Source organism: Manis pentadactyla, chromosome 6 (genome assembly GCF_030020395.1).
Source record: "Manis pentadactyla isolate mManPen7 chromosome 6, mManPen7.hap1, whole genome shotgun sequence".
In the NCBI taxonomy this organism is placed as follows: Eukaryota; Metazoa; Chordata; class Mammalia; order Pholidota; family Manidae; genus Manis; species Manis pentadactyla.
The window spans coordinates 12,611,229-12,624,639 of NC_080024.1; the positions used below are offsets into that span (position 1 = coordinate 12,611,229).

The following is a 13,411-nucleotide window of genomic DNA, read 5'->3' on the forward strand; positions in this document are numbered from 1 at the left end:
CAAAAGAAAGCATCACCAATTCCAGGCTCCAGGTACTATAGAATATATCATTGTTCTTTTCAGTTTTAAGCCTCATGTTCTCAAAATATGAAACATTCAGTGTCTTGAATTGCCCATTGATTAACAAATTTCCCAGTGAGATAGAACTTTACTAGATCCTCCAGAGGTCAAAACTTAATAAATCATAGAAAGCTGATCTGCCAGGTTTTGCAGCTCCATGTCAAAATAACTTCAATGCAACATTGTAAACAGGAGTGGCTTAATAAATGTCGTTCATTGATTGGCTGGTATGCCATAGCCTGAAATGAATAAATAAAAATATGCTTTCCAAAAGATGCTTACATGCTTTGCCTCTCATCGGTAGATCAAAGAGAGTTTAGGATTTGGTTTTTCTATGGTTTTACTAATCATCTGTGACTTGTGAGCTCTGATTTCCTATGGCACTAATTTAGGTGGGACTAATTTTAGGTGCAGTGTAGGCCTTAGTAAAGCATCTTCTTTGAAAGTCTTCTTATCTCCAGCTTGTTTATTAATGTTTGAGTTGGCAGTTAATGGGAGATAAATTAAAAAGTTAGTGAGAACAAGACTGTAGAAGGCCTCTTAAAACATCTTTATGGGCTTTGCCTTTAAACCTATAAACTGTAGCACGCACTAGGCCATGCTGTCACACTTCTATTCATGTTAGCGTGAGGAAGTGGGGGAAGGAGACCGTTAGCAGCCACATCATAGGCTGTTGGCATATGAGCTCTGAAGAGCATCATGTACTTCAGCCAGAAAACAGTGAGGGAAGGAGATAATAGTCAACCAAATCTATGGTGGAGGTAAGAGCTTCCTGACAGTTGTGCAATATGTTCTGTTTTATTTGCTACCTTTCATACACAAACACAATATTAAGGGGGGAAAAAAAGAGATTCTGGAATAAGCCAAGTGCCTGTAGAGGCGGCTGCTAATACAAATGTGTGACATTGTAGGTTAGGTGGAGAGGTAATAGATAAGGATTACCGAGGTTTGTAGCTGAACTAGAGTGAAATGCCATGGCTTAAAGACATTGAAAGCCAACTAAAAATAAAATGAAATGTATGTTCAAGCCAAATCGAACATCTGGAGCCTGTCTTTGCCTCTTGAGCTATCAATCTGTGATCCTTGGAATTAACCTCAGCCTGGGAAAAAAGGAAATTGGAACTTAGAATAAATCTAACTAGGAGACTCATATCAAAAGGCAAGGATTCTAGAGGGATTTTATTCTTAATTACTTAAGTCATGCCATAATGTCTTTGTCTCTTCTACTTCAAGATTTTGAGTGTTTTACAGCCCCTTTGCTAAATAGATTATGTTAGACAGCTAAACCTTTTCTTTTCTCCAAATATTGCATGGAGTTCTGTGTTTTTATTTGCTAAATCTAGCAATCTTACTTGAAGGGCCCTGCCAGAGATCCAGAGAAAATATTCACAATACATCCTCCTCAGTTTACTTAAACGTTTGTAAAGTCGGATTGTTTTTGTTGTTTTGTTTTAATGCAGAAAGTACACAAAAAATCTTTTCATTGGTCCAGTGTGTTACTTTTTTTTTACTATTTGGAAAAAACCTTGGCTGATACCTTGAGGTTACCAACAGAGATCTTCCCAAGAAGGCCTTAGAAATCAAAGCTTAATTCTGTATGCTCTGCAGAGAGAAGAGAGGGAAGGTTGGTGGGAAATTGTTGTTGTCATTGATGTGAAAACAGAAAAAAATCCACTTATGAGATCCCTTTAGTGTCCAGATTTCATGGTGACTATGAATCCAGCTTCTAAGAACCTGAAAATTGCCCAAAGACCATCCCTTTCATTTAGTTTGAGTAAATGCATCCTCAGAGGGCCAGAGAACTCAGATGTGTCCTCAGTTTTCTGTTTTGTAATGCTTTTTTCTTTAGTTTGGGGTCCACGTTTCTCACTCTGTGAGCTCTGTAGAGTTTGGCATGAACACGTCAGCCCTGTAATGAAGCAACTGCACCTTCTCCCCCCGGTTTTTTCTTCTTGGTGCTGTGGGCAGCTTCTCGACTTCAGGATTTTAACACTGTGTGATTATCTGACCATTTTTTCCAACTCTTCTCCATTTTCACCACAGTGCAGCCATAATGGTTGTGTTGCTCAGTTCTATTAGAGAATTATCCAGCTTCTCTATAGTGGCAAGAGGCGCAGAGCCAAGCAATTAATCCTGACACAAGATCCATGCTTCAGCGACAGCTAAGACAGCCTGGAATATTCTGACGGCTAGCAGGGAGCCAACATTCTAAAGCAGATCCCAGAAGACCTCACAAGGAAGTATCTAATTCAGTCAAAATGATGGTAATCATCACACAGATGCTTTTGACAGCCATGCTTCCTTGCTATAGTCAACAAAGGCTTTTCGTTACACTGACAAAAAGAAAGGGTACATAAATACCTCTGCTGTGGATGTGACCAGCTGAATTCTGAGAGCTTTGGAAGCTCAGTGCAGACAGCCTGAGTTACTGAGCGAGATGTCAAGTATTTCAGGATCTTCTCATATATTTCTTCAGGCCTGGAAATAGTAGTTATGTGGTCTAAAATCTCTGGAGTCTCTGTGGCTCCAGTGGAAAGACTGCATAATGTCAAAGCCTCGGTGATGCTAAGAAATGAAATCTAATCAAGCATGGAGAAGAAGTGAGACTGCATGTGTCATTAGTTAATGTCATATTTTCTTTTTGTACAGCAGGAAAAGCCGAGGCTTCTCGAGCCTTTGGATTATGAAGCTGTCATTGAAGAACTTGAAAAGATCTATAGAAATGATCCCCTTCGAGATCTCCTGTTCTTCCCCAGTGACGACTTTTCAGTAAGTGTTCTCTTTTCAAGACACCTAAGTTCAGGAGGGCCCCACGGGGGGGATAGAAGATCCCCCCAAACTGGGTTGCTGTCTTCCCTCATTGACTCAGGGAGCTCAGCCCTCCTCCTGTGGCCACCTTACATCACAGTTACTGTAGCCAAGTCCACATCTGGCAGCAGGTAGTGCCCAAGGGCCTCCTCAAGTTGAAAGATCTCAGTCTCTGTGGTACAGTGGCCGACAGGGTCAGGAGCAGCCCAGGGCCCTGCCTGGTTCCTGGGGGTACTTGCGTCCCCACCAATGTCTGGGTTTCTAATCACTGCCATATCTGGTCTCCCAGAGCACTTCCGCCCCCCACCCCACCCCCAGCTATTTCTAACCGCAAGCTTCTAAGCAACCAAAACCAACCAGTGGCAAAATCAAGAATTGCTTGACACAAAATACACGATTCTTAAACATCACCCTTAATCTTGGTTGTCCTTTAGTAAGGAAATGCTGAGGCTTGTGGGCAAAGGAAGGTAGGCAAGCACATCTTTGAGGAAGGCTCTGTGGTCCCAGGTATGTCCCCTTCAGGACAGTACTCACTGGCACATAGGACACTCCTGCACTACAGGAGGCAGAGAAAATGAATAAAAAGGAAATTTTGTTTGGAGGCCAACCCGGTAAAGTTATGGATGATGAGTTCCCACATGTCCCAAACATTCCATCTGTGGTCCTCTTAAACATTTTGAGATTATCAGTAAATATCTATGTAAACAGAGCTCTCAATGGATGGATGGTAACATGACGTGTTTTTTCCTAAAAGAAAGGCAGTTTTAGACATCACAAGCATGACCATCTTACAGCAGACGGAAGGGCAGCTCCAGAGTAAAGCTTGTCCACAGAGACCTCGGTCAGATCGCTGGGACCCAGTGCTCCCAGTCCCTCAAAACAGCCTCAAACTTCCAACCCTCTCTTACCTTTGCAGCAGGTCGCCTTCTGGTTTCTAAAGGTTAATGTTTTTCACTTTCCTCCATGGTAACAAGAGAAAAGGTATAATGAAGTTAATGATTTTCTATTCCGAGAACAAGAATGATGGAGGAAAACAGACAGATTTGTAGGTTGGAAAAAACGAGCTCTTCCAATCTGTTTTGAAGTGTTTTAATTTGCTCCCACTTTAGCCTGTGGCACACCTTAGAAGGCTTATCTCATATAGAAATCTCACTTCCATGGTTGGACCAGGCCCAGGGGCTTGAACTGCAAACACAAAGTTGAATCAGATTTAAGTTTTTTAATTCCACGTCTTCACCGTCTTTCCGACTGAAGGTAAACCTTGATGAACAGCCTCTTTTTGTTAAACACCTAGAAAACTTGAACCTCGGAGTGCCTTTTCTTCATCTCTGTTGCTCAGAAATACGTCCAAAGCTTCTCCAGGTTCCCCAGCTCAAGAAGAGGATAGAGGCATATAGATGGGCTGTAATTCTGCCCTGAATTGAATTCATTTTTTGGCATCTTTCCACACTCATTTAAGTGAAGGATTGATTATTGTGTGACTTTTACCATCCTTAATGGTATAAACAGAGCACATGATAATATATTGTTTTTAGGGTAATTTTTTTTATTAAGGTATCATTGATATACGATCTTATGAAGGTTTCACATGAGCAACATTGTGGTTTCAGCATTCACCCATATTATCAAGTTCCCACACACCCCATTGCAGTCACTGTCCATCAGCATAGTAAGAGATAACATACCATTTTCCCGATGTGAACATTCCAATAAGTATGCTGAATTCTTTTATCTTGTTTTGCCACACCTGTTGCCTTCAAAATGAAGGGCAAACACCTTACCATTGCCTGAAGGCTTTTCCCAGCTCTGGTCCTTGCCCAGTTCTCAAGGCCATAACCTTCCTCCCCCAACCCCCAAACCCTTCCCCTATCATACACAGTCACCCTCATTCCCAACTTGGGTAAAATACTAGTCCAATTCTAAGCAAAATTTTGTCATCCCTCAAACTATTTCCTTCCTTAATTCATTCAACAAGTATATAATGTATAATACTGAGTGTTAAGCATTAATCTCAGAATGGGGAAACAGCAGTGATTAGGCAGAAGTTGATTTATTTCAAGGAACTTACTTTTTGGTGGGAGGAATCAGTCAAAACATGAGTAAACACATTAAGAAGATAATTAGGATACAGACCACATCTGTGAAGGATATGAAACAGGGCCATGGAGCAGGAACAAGATGACAGGGGAGCTGAGCTCTGAATTCCCAAGGAGGACTAGCGATGCTAACACCTGAAGAAGGAAGGAACGTGTCAGACTGCAGGCCCCGGAGAGCTCCGAGACTGAAGAGTGGGCTGGGTGCGCGGAGCGAGTGGTCAGGGACAGGTCAGGCAAGGCCAAGCAAAGGCATTTGCATCTTACTCAAAGTGCATGTGGCTGGAGTGTTTCAAGCACAGGAAGAAATGACCTGTTATTTTATTAAATTCTCATCTGGCGTCTGCCCGAGCGGAGGGCACAGAGGAAGCTGGGAGACCAGCTGGGAGGGTAGCTCCCAATTAGCAGGTGCTTCAGAGGTTTTGATGCCACCTCATCCTTATTCTCAGAAATAGAGGTTCTGTTCTCAGAGCAGCTCCGGTGGATTGTTTTCCCTCTTTCCTGCTCTGCAGAGTAAGGGCTGACAAACGATGGCCCATAGGTGGCTTATTCCCCATTTTTGTATGTCCTATAAACTAAGAATGGTTTGTTTGTTTTTTTAATTAAGCTGTTTTATTTTCTCCACTTAATTGGTTAAATAGTTGGGGGAGGGAGAATATACTGGAACCCTGAAAATTACTTGAAATTCAGATTTTGGTATCCATAAACAAAGTTTCATTTGAACACAGTGAAGCCCATTCATTCACCTGTTATTCATGGCTGTTTTCCTGATATAATGGCAGAGGGGCAACAGAGATGCGATAACTGCAGCAGAAACAGAGGCCCTCAGTGATTTACATCTGACCATTTACAGAAGGAATTGGGGGATACTTCCTGTATAATACAACCGTGCTTGATTTTGGGGTTTTTCTTCTCCATCTGTGTGGAATTTTTCTTAAATGCCCTCAGCCACTGTGTGCTCCATTCACAGCCTGTGGGATATCCTGAGGGTGCTCACCTGGCTCGAGTCTCGTTTCCCAGGCTCGTCCTTGGTAAGGATTCCCTGGGATGCGCGTGGACAGGCTGCGCTCGCCCACCAGGAGGTGGTCATAGTGAGGCTGCTGCAGTCCCAGGGCTCCATGGGAGTCCCAGGGCTCCTGATCCCCGCCTTCCCTCCGAATGCCCTTAGCCCAGGTGGGCCCTGTGGAGTAGAGAGTCCTACTCATTCTGTGCTCCATGTTACCAGGCACCCACCCTTGCCACAGACATGACTCATTACTCGGTTTGTTTAATCAATATTTACTCTGCACCCACGAGGCGCTGAATTTAGAACAGCACCTCCGAGGCGAGCGAGCGTGACAAGAGAAGCAAAGCCCTGAGTTTAAGGAGTGAGCCCTAATGTGCATGGAAATATAGATGGCTAAGACTGCTCGTGGCTGAAAAATACCAAGACACAGGGGCTTCATACGGTGCTTGGTACACCTTAGAGGAGAGAAACACTTCATTGTTTCTCTGTATTCATGCTGCTGGCCCAAGCCGGCATCATCTTTTTGTGCCTGGATCCCCAGAAGCAGCCTTTCTCAACCGGTCATGCTGCTTTGCCCTCATGTAGAAGAAGCTTTAGGATTACACATCAGACACCATCATGCCTCTAGTTCACACGCCCAGTGGTGTCCCACTGACCTCAGAGTCAAATCCAGCTCCTCGCTATTGTCCGTGTCGTCTGCTTTCTGATGATCTCTGAGCCTTATCTCCTAGTCCCATGTCCCTGGGTCACTTCATCGATACCTGGCACTCCTCTGTTCCCCAGACTTCCCAAGTCTGTCCTCTCTGCAGGGCCTTCAGCCTCCCTGCACAGCTGGTTCCTGTTTTTCATTCACAATGTGGTTCAAATGCTGCCTCTCCAAAGAAGCATCCTGGAATTTCAGCCAACATCGCCCACCTCCCACACTGTGTCGCTCTATCACATCACCCCATTTGCCTCTCTTTATGGGACGTATCACTGCCTAAAAAGATCTTGGCTTGCTTTTTCCACACTCTGTCACTTGTTTCTCGCCATTAGATTGTGGCCTCGAGCAGGACAGGGATGTCTCTGACTGGATCATTGTGAGAACACCCTCAGCAACTGCAGTGGCACTTGCCACAAAGCAGGTGAAAAATGGATATTTAGCTTACCAATTATCTCTCTGAAACATGTAGGTTGTTATTTAGAATATCACTTCAATCCTTGGAGTATTTTTAGGAACCAAAAGGCCATCCTTAAATGAAATTTGAGAATAAACAGAAGGAACGAATTGGTTTTGCCTGATGATAAGGAAAGTGGTCATTAATATGATACTTTCTTCTTTGACACAACTCAATATATATCACCTTGAAAAACAGCACTAAGATCATGACTGCCCCCTCCAGGGACTCCTTCCATCTGATAGAGTGCCTGGCACGTTAGTCACTATCAACAAAGGCTAATTTCCTCCCTGTAACACCTAATGCATTTGCTTTCTGTTAACAGGCGAGGGAGAAATTCATTCATCTCTGGATTTTGAGTACCCAACACAATGTCCGGCTCATGGGTATTCAATAAAAATAGTTGAACATTGCATTAAAATCATTTTATTCCAGGATAAAGGACTGAAGGAGAAGCATTTTTCTTTGGTACTCCAGGTAGAAACTTCCTCCTGGTGCGGGGTCCTGGGGGCTGGCAGTGTGCTCTTCTGTACTACCTGCATCATTATGATTCACTAGGAACAAGCAGTCTAGATGCATTTAACTCATGCATTGCAAAAACGTGTAACTAGTTTTGTTTTTCTCATCTTGCTGTTTGAAGCTGTTAGTAATAGAAACTGAAGATCAAAAAATCAGAAACTTAGTCATCAAATTGTGGCTTAGTAAAAAAGGCAAGGAGAGTAAGGAAGGAAAGCAAGAGCTGAAGGACAGTTTCAAGGACACACTGAATCATGTTGTAGAGTGATTCAGTTTAAGGAGAGGCTGATATAAAACGCAGAACAAAAAGAGAGAAGGTCAGACATGAGTTTCTTTTTGAGGAAAAGATACAGGAAGGCTGAGGTGGAATCATTTCTGGGAAGGACAGAACTTTAAGAGAGTTCAGAGGTCTGAAAGCTAGCAGCATTACATGCCGTGGGAAGGCCACTGACTACTTGCATTTCAATGCTGCCTGTGCCAATAAAACTGTTCCATTTCAGCCCAGCTTCATGGCCCACCTGTGAGCTAAGCTGCATGTATCAAAGATATAAGCACGAGCAAGAAGTGGCACTTATATGGAAAGGTTACACTTTCCATGCTGGCCAGTGCCATTTTCAAAGTCAAAGGTGTATGCTGCCCACCTGAAATAGACTGTCAGGAGAGTTACGTGATCTTCTCAAATCCCTTCTTCATATCAGCAGCTCAGAATTAGTGCCTCAGGGCCCTCCAATGCACCTTGCCATTGTCACCAGCTTACTATTAATATGGAGTGAATTGTGATCTCTTAACACACCAGTGGCTTGTTCTTTTCATAGTATGTTTTTAGCTATCAAAAGCAACTGGTATGTGGGGACTTCCAGGCTCAACCACATGGGTCATTTTGTGAGAGGAAGCAGAAAGATGTTAATATCTTTTACATTGAAAAGCAGAAAGGTCATAAGGTTTTCTTTTGCTTCCTGCTTCTTTAACCAAGGCAGAACTTAATGTTTTATAGGAATCTCCAACCTCTTTTTAATTCTCAGTTTCTGAGCCTGAAAACCAGGTTTTAAATGGTTCATAGTGTTCATTCAAGAACGTTGTAATTGCAGTTTAAAAGTTAAGTAATAGTCTTTGCCAAATTAGGTTACTTCTAAGTCATAATATTCCTAGTGTTTACATGCTAATGAAGCTGAGATTTGGAAAGGCTCTTGTTCAAGGATGTAGAGTAACTATGATGGCAGAAATCAAACATAAGCACCTTGACTTTTGCTATTAGAGTTTCAGTCCAAACAGCATGCTTTTGGACCGCTGTTTCTTAGAAAAAAAGGTGGACAACTGGATGACATATTAACTCGCTGAGTCCCACAGTCAGTGGTACCATTAGAAAATTGGTACCATGGAGCAGTGATTTTTAGAATGCTTATTTCAACTCAGTAAGAATGTGTGAGACTGCTCTGGGCTTGATCATACTAGCAGTATATGTCCACTTAAAGACTTACTCATAAATATTCATAGCTTCATTATTCTTAATAGCTCCAAAATGAAAACAAACCAAATGTCCATCAACTGATGGATTGCTGAACAAAAGGTGGTATATCCACACAATGAAACATTATTCAGGCATAAAAAGGAATGAAGTCCTGATACCTGCTACAACACGGATGAACCTTGGAAATGCCATGCTAAGTGAAAGAAGCCAGTTGCAAAAGACCACAGAGGGTATGATTCTTTTTACATGAAATGCTCAGAACAGGCAGATCCAAAAAGAAAGAAAGCAGATTAGTAGTTGCCAAGGGCTGAGGAGGGAGAGTGGAAAGGAACAGCGAGTGGCTGTGGGGTTTCTTCTGCAGGTGATGAGAATGATCTGCGAGTAAATAATGATGGTGGTGGCAGAGCCCTGTTAATGCACTTAAAATCACTCAATTCTACACTTCACAAGGGTAGATTTTATGGTGTGTCAACTGTATCTGAATAACTGTATCTTCCTTAAAAGGATCTAGGCATTAAGATAGGACTCGATGGTCAGAGACAAAGGACAAAGGAATCGTAAATACATGTGTCTGCATTTAAGTGCTTCATTATTTAAAAGGAAGGCACAAAATATACCAGAGAAACAATAAAGGACATGGCAAAACATTTAATTTATTGTTATATTTTATTCCCAAAGCAGGTTTAGTGTGGCTTGCTTATATACCAAATATACCACACATATATAATAAGTAGCTGAATCAACTACTAGCAGAGCTTTTGGATATAAAATACTCGATAGTTAAGCTGCAGACTTCAGGTATGATATAGACAGCAAGCTATACAGTTCAGAGAAGAGAAAATACATGTTGGGTGAATTCGAGAAGGTTTTCAAAGGAAGCTGACACCCCTGCTAAACCTGAGATTAGGTAAAAAGCAAGGAAAGTAAAGGGTGTTCTGAGAGCAGGAGGTGTACAGACAAGGCATGTGCAGGAATGAGCTCAGCAAGGAAGGAGGAATATGCAGCCATAAGGAAAGACTCTGTGGCGGCTTGGCTGTGGTAGACCGGCTCATGTCTTAGGTCCTTTGCCCCTCACGGGGCCATGTCTGTAGGCCTCCCACTGAGCAGGCTTCCTCACTGTGCCTCCTTGAAAAGTGAACTCAGACCACAGCCTCTGAGTCCTTGCCAAGGGAGATGCTGGTGCTCTAAGTATCTTTATATGGTTAGAGCATTGTGCTCTATTAACATGCACATTTTTCCATGTGTAGAATGTTTCATCTTCACCTCCTTAGAGGAGGCAAGATGCATTTTGAAGCCTGGAAAATGAATCCCAAAAAAAAAAGTATAGTGGTGTGTCAGTCCAAGAATAAAAAATCTTGAACCAGGTCTCCAAATTTCCCTACTCACCTATTTAAATCCTGTGATGCATAAGTCCCCCTGCTTGACATCGTGGGTGATGACAACTGTCCAGTTATGGGCAACTGCTCACTCTTGTGCATTTCCCATACAGTTTAGCTTTTGCAAAACAAGAAGGACCTTCTTCTTAAAGCACAGGGAAGGTATTAAGTGATAATTTTGGCCACTCTTTTGACTGTGCTAAAAAATGTTTTTCAAGCACCTAACAAATATCTGCTCTACTATAACAAAAGGCAATATCAATGTTTTAACTTGATAAATGTAGGTGATCACTTTTAAACACATGCTTAGGTTGGAATTGATTGCGAAGTGTTAGTTAATAGTCCCTATTGTAAGGCTTGTTAAGTTCTCAAGCTCAGATAGATAGATTACTATAAACATCATAATTTTTGTCCTCTTTTTTTGAGCAGATTTACAATACTGTCAGAGGAAGCTTTGCTCAGCCCCAGGAAAGGAAAGGCAGTCTCTTTTTTAAACTTCAACAGTGGCCTTTGGCCAGCTGAGAAATGGCCCTGATGTACTTGGAATGAAGTTTTCTATAGTCATTTCAGCCAGCAGAATGGTAGCTGTCACAGAGCTCCAGAGATTTCCCACTGCAACACAGAAGGAACCAGAAAGTGACAGGGCTAGAGTGGAAGATGAGCATTATGGGCCTGAAATTACAAACACAGGCCTACATGCACCGTTTCATAAATAAAATGATGGTGTTCATTTCCAAGTGCATACTGTCTGGACAATAGGCCCCTTATAAAACCGCCACCAAAAGAGGAGCTAGGCCAGTTTCCAGTGCAGTCTCAGACCCATTTCATGCTATTGAGCTGTGGTAATTGTTGATCAGACAGGTTATAAAGGGAACAGGAAGTCTGTTGTGGCCAAGGCAATTTGTAGTGGTTTGAGAGCATCTAGTTCTCAGAAAAGAAATTCTCTGTAACCATATAAATACCCTTAACAAATATCACTCCGTATACTTTTCATATTTGACCAGTTTATTTTCGCTTCAACAGAGACACATTAAAAGAAATTAAAAATGAGTAGAAGTGCCATAATTCTTAAAGTTGGGTTTAAATTCTTCAACTTTATAGAGGCTGTCTGTTTTTACAGGGAAACTCTCCAGTATTCTAACAATGTATAACTGAGAACAGTAGTGTATTATAGGTGTTCATTGTAGCTGTATTCCATTTCTTATCTCTTATCTATTCTGTGCAAGGTATGAAATGTGCAATAACTATGTGCATGGTACAAAATAATGTTTTAGATTCATCACATGGTTGCATAAGAGTGATTCAGCCCCAGTTGTCTTATTTAGTAAAGAATCGACATTATTTCATACTTTAAGGTCATCACGAATCAGTCATATCCATTGTACACATGTTTGTACACATAATTAGTTTTCATAACCCCAACCTGAATGACTTCCCAACTTCATACACTGCTTATGAGCATTAGCTTATGTTATTTGGTGCTCTGTCTTTACTATATGACAGCACAGATCAATTAGCCATGTGACTATTATTACTGGAAAGCTGAGCCCATATTCCTAAAAGTTACCATTAAGAAAAAAGAAAAGCTTCTTAAACCAGTATCTGAGAATTATCTGTCCAAACAGGAAACAAGTTATCCCCAGATAATTGAAATCCAGCAATACGCCCTAAAGCTCAATTTAGGCATGGATTTAATCTTCTATTCTAAACTTTATTAAAAGTTCACTGACTGGTTATCTTCTATCAGAGTGAACAACATAAAGCAAGCAACTTGAAAGAGGAAATTCAAAAGGAATCAAAATTGTAACATCTAAATAATACTAAGTCCTAAATTGGCCCAGTCATACTCCCTGTGGGAAGCATACTCCTTGTGTACATAACTACCCTGGGCATGAACTGATAGCCACAGCCCCTTGCACTTCCAAACCCTGTGTACACAACTTCAGTCAAATGCCCTGCCCAAGGGAGCTCAGTCTAGAGCTGTGTTTTAGGATGAGCATAGATTTTACTATATGATTCACCTAGAACATAGTTTTCTTGTTAATTTTTATCCTCTGTGTTAGATTCATGTGTCACTCTTCCTCTGTCATGATGTCCAAACACCATGCTCCTACATGCACATAGATGCATACACATACACCACACCCACACATACGTGTGCGAACATGCACATGCTCACACACGCAGATGCACGCCCCCTACATACATGCTCCCAGACACAGACACACTACACCCAATCACACACACCACGTACACACTCATACATACTTACACAGAGCCACATATACATGTGCTCACTCAATTCAGTCAGCGAATAAGGACGTAAGCACCCAGCCAGGCACTGAGGTGATGGCAGTAAACAAAACAGACCCAATCTCTTGCCCTCATGGAGTTTACATCAGGAATGAAGAAAAAGGAGAATCTGAAGAAAATTTAAGTCTAGGACTGGAGGGAAAAGCGCGGCACTGCCCCGGGTGGCATAGCAGTAACTGTGAACTCAGAAGACTAAATCCCCTGGGAACCGACCCTGCACATCTTCTCCAACACTCGGAAGGGGCTTTGAGATTTTCCTCTGTTCCCATAATTAGTCTAGAAAAAATGCCCTTCATCTAGAATAGTTCAAACCCACCTTAGTTGGTGCTTTAGAAGCTCTGGTGAGTCATTTGTGGATTTGGGGACATGCAAAATAAAAGATCTCAACTGATGGAACCATGAATGTGGACAGGGCATATCCCAGAATCCTGGTCACCACCAAGGGAGCTGGTATAGCTGCTGATGGAAAGTTCTGATTGTACCCTGTTCTCGCCCTAGCCTGATGGAGCTGAAGGTATATAAGGAGAAAATAACTGATGAAGTTCCATTTCAGATGTTCAAAAAGATACTTTATACTTTTAGTTTGCATATATTCATTTAACAGAAAGGTATTT

The 13,411-nt window shown here is 42.0% G+C and overlaps 1 protein-coding gene across 1 annotated transcript in view; it reads left to right on the forward strand.

Moving 5' to 3' along the window:
- Nucleotides 1-13,411, forward strand: part of DOCK10 (dedicator of cytokinesis 10) — a 183,917-nt gene that overhangs the window by 45,235 nt on the left and 125,271 nt on the right. The window contains exon 2 of the mRNA XM_036913661.2: nucleotides 2,710-2,829. Within this exon, the coding sequence (XP_036769556.2) occupies nucleotides 2,710-2,829 (120 nt within the window). The remainder of the gene's footprint in view (nucleotides 1-2,709; nucleotides 2,830-13,411) is intronic.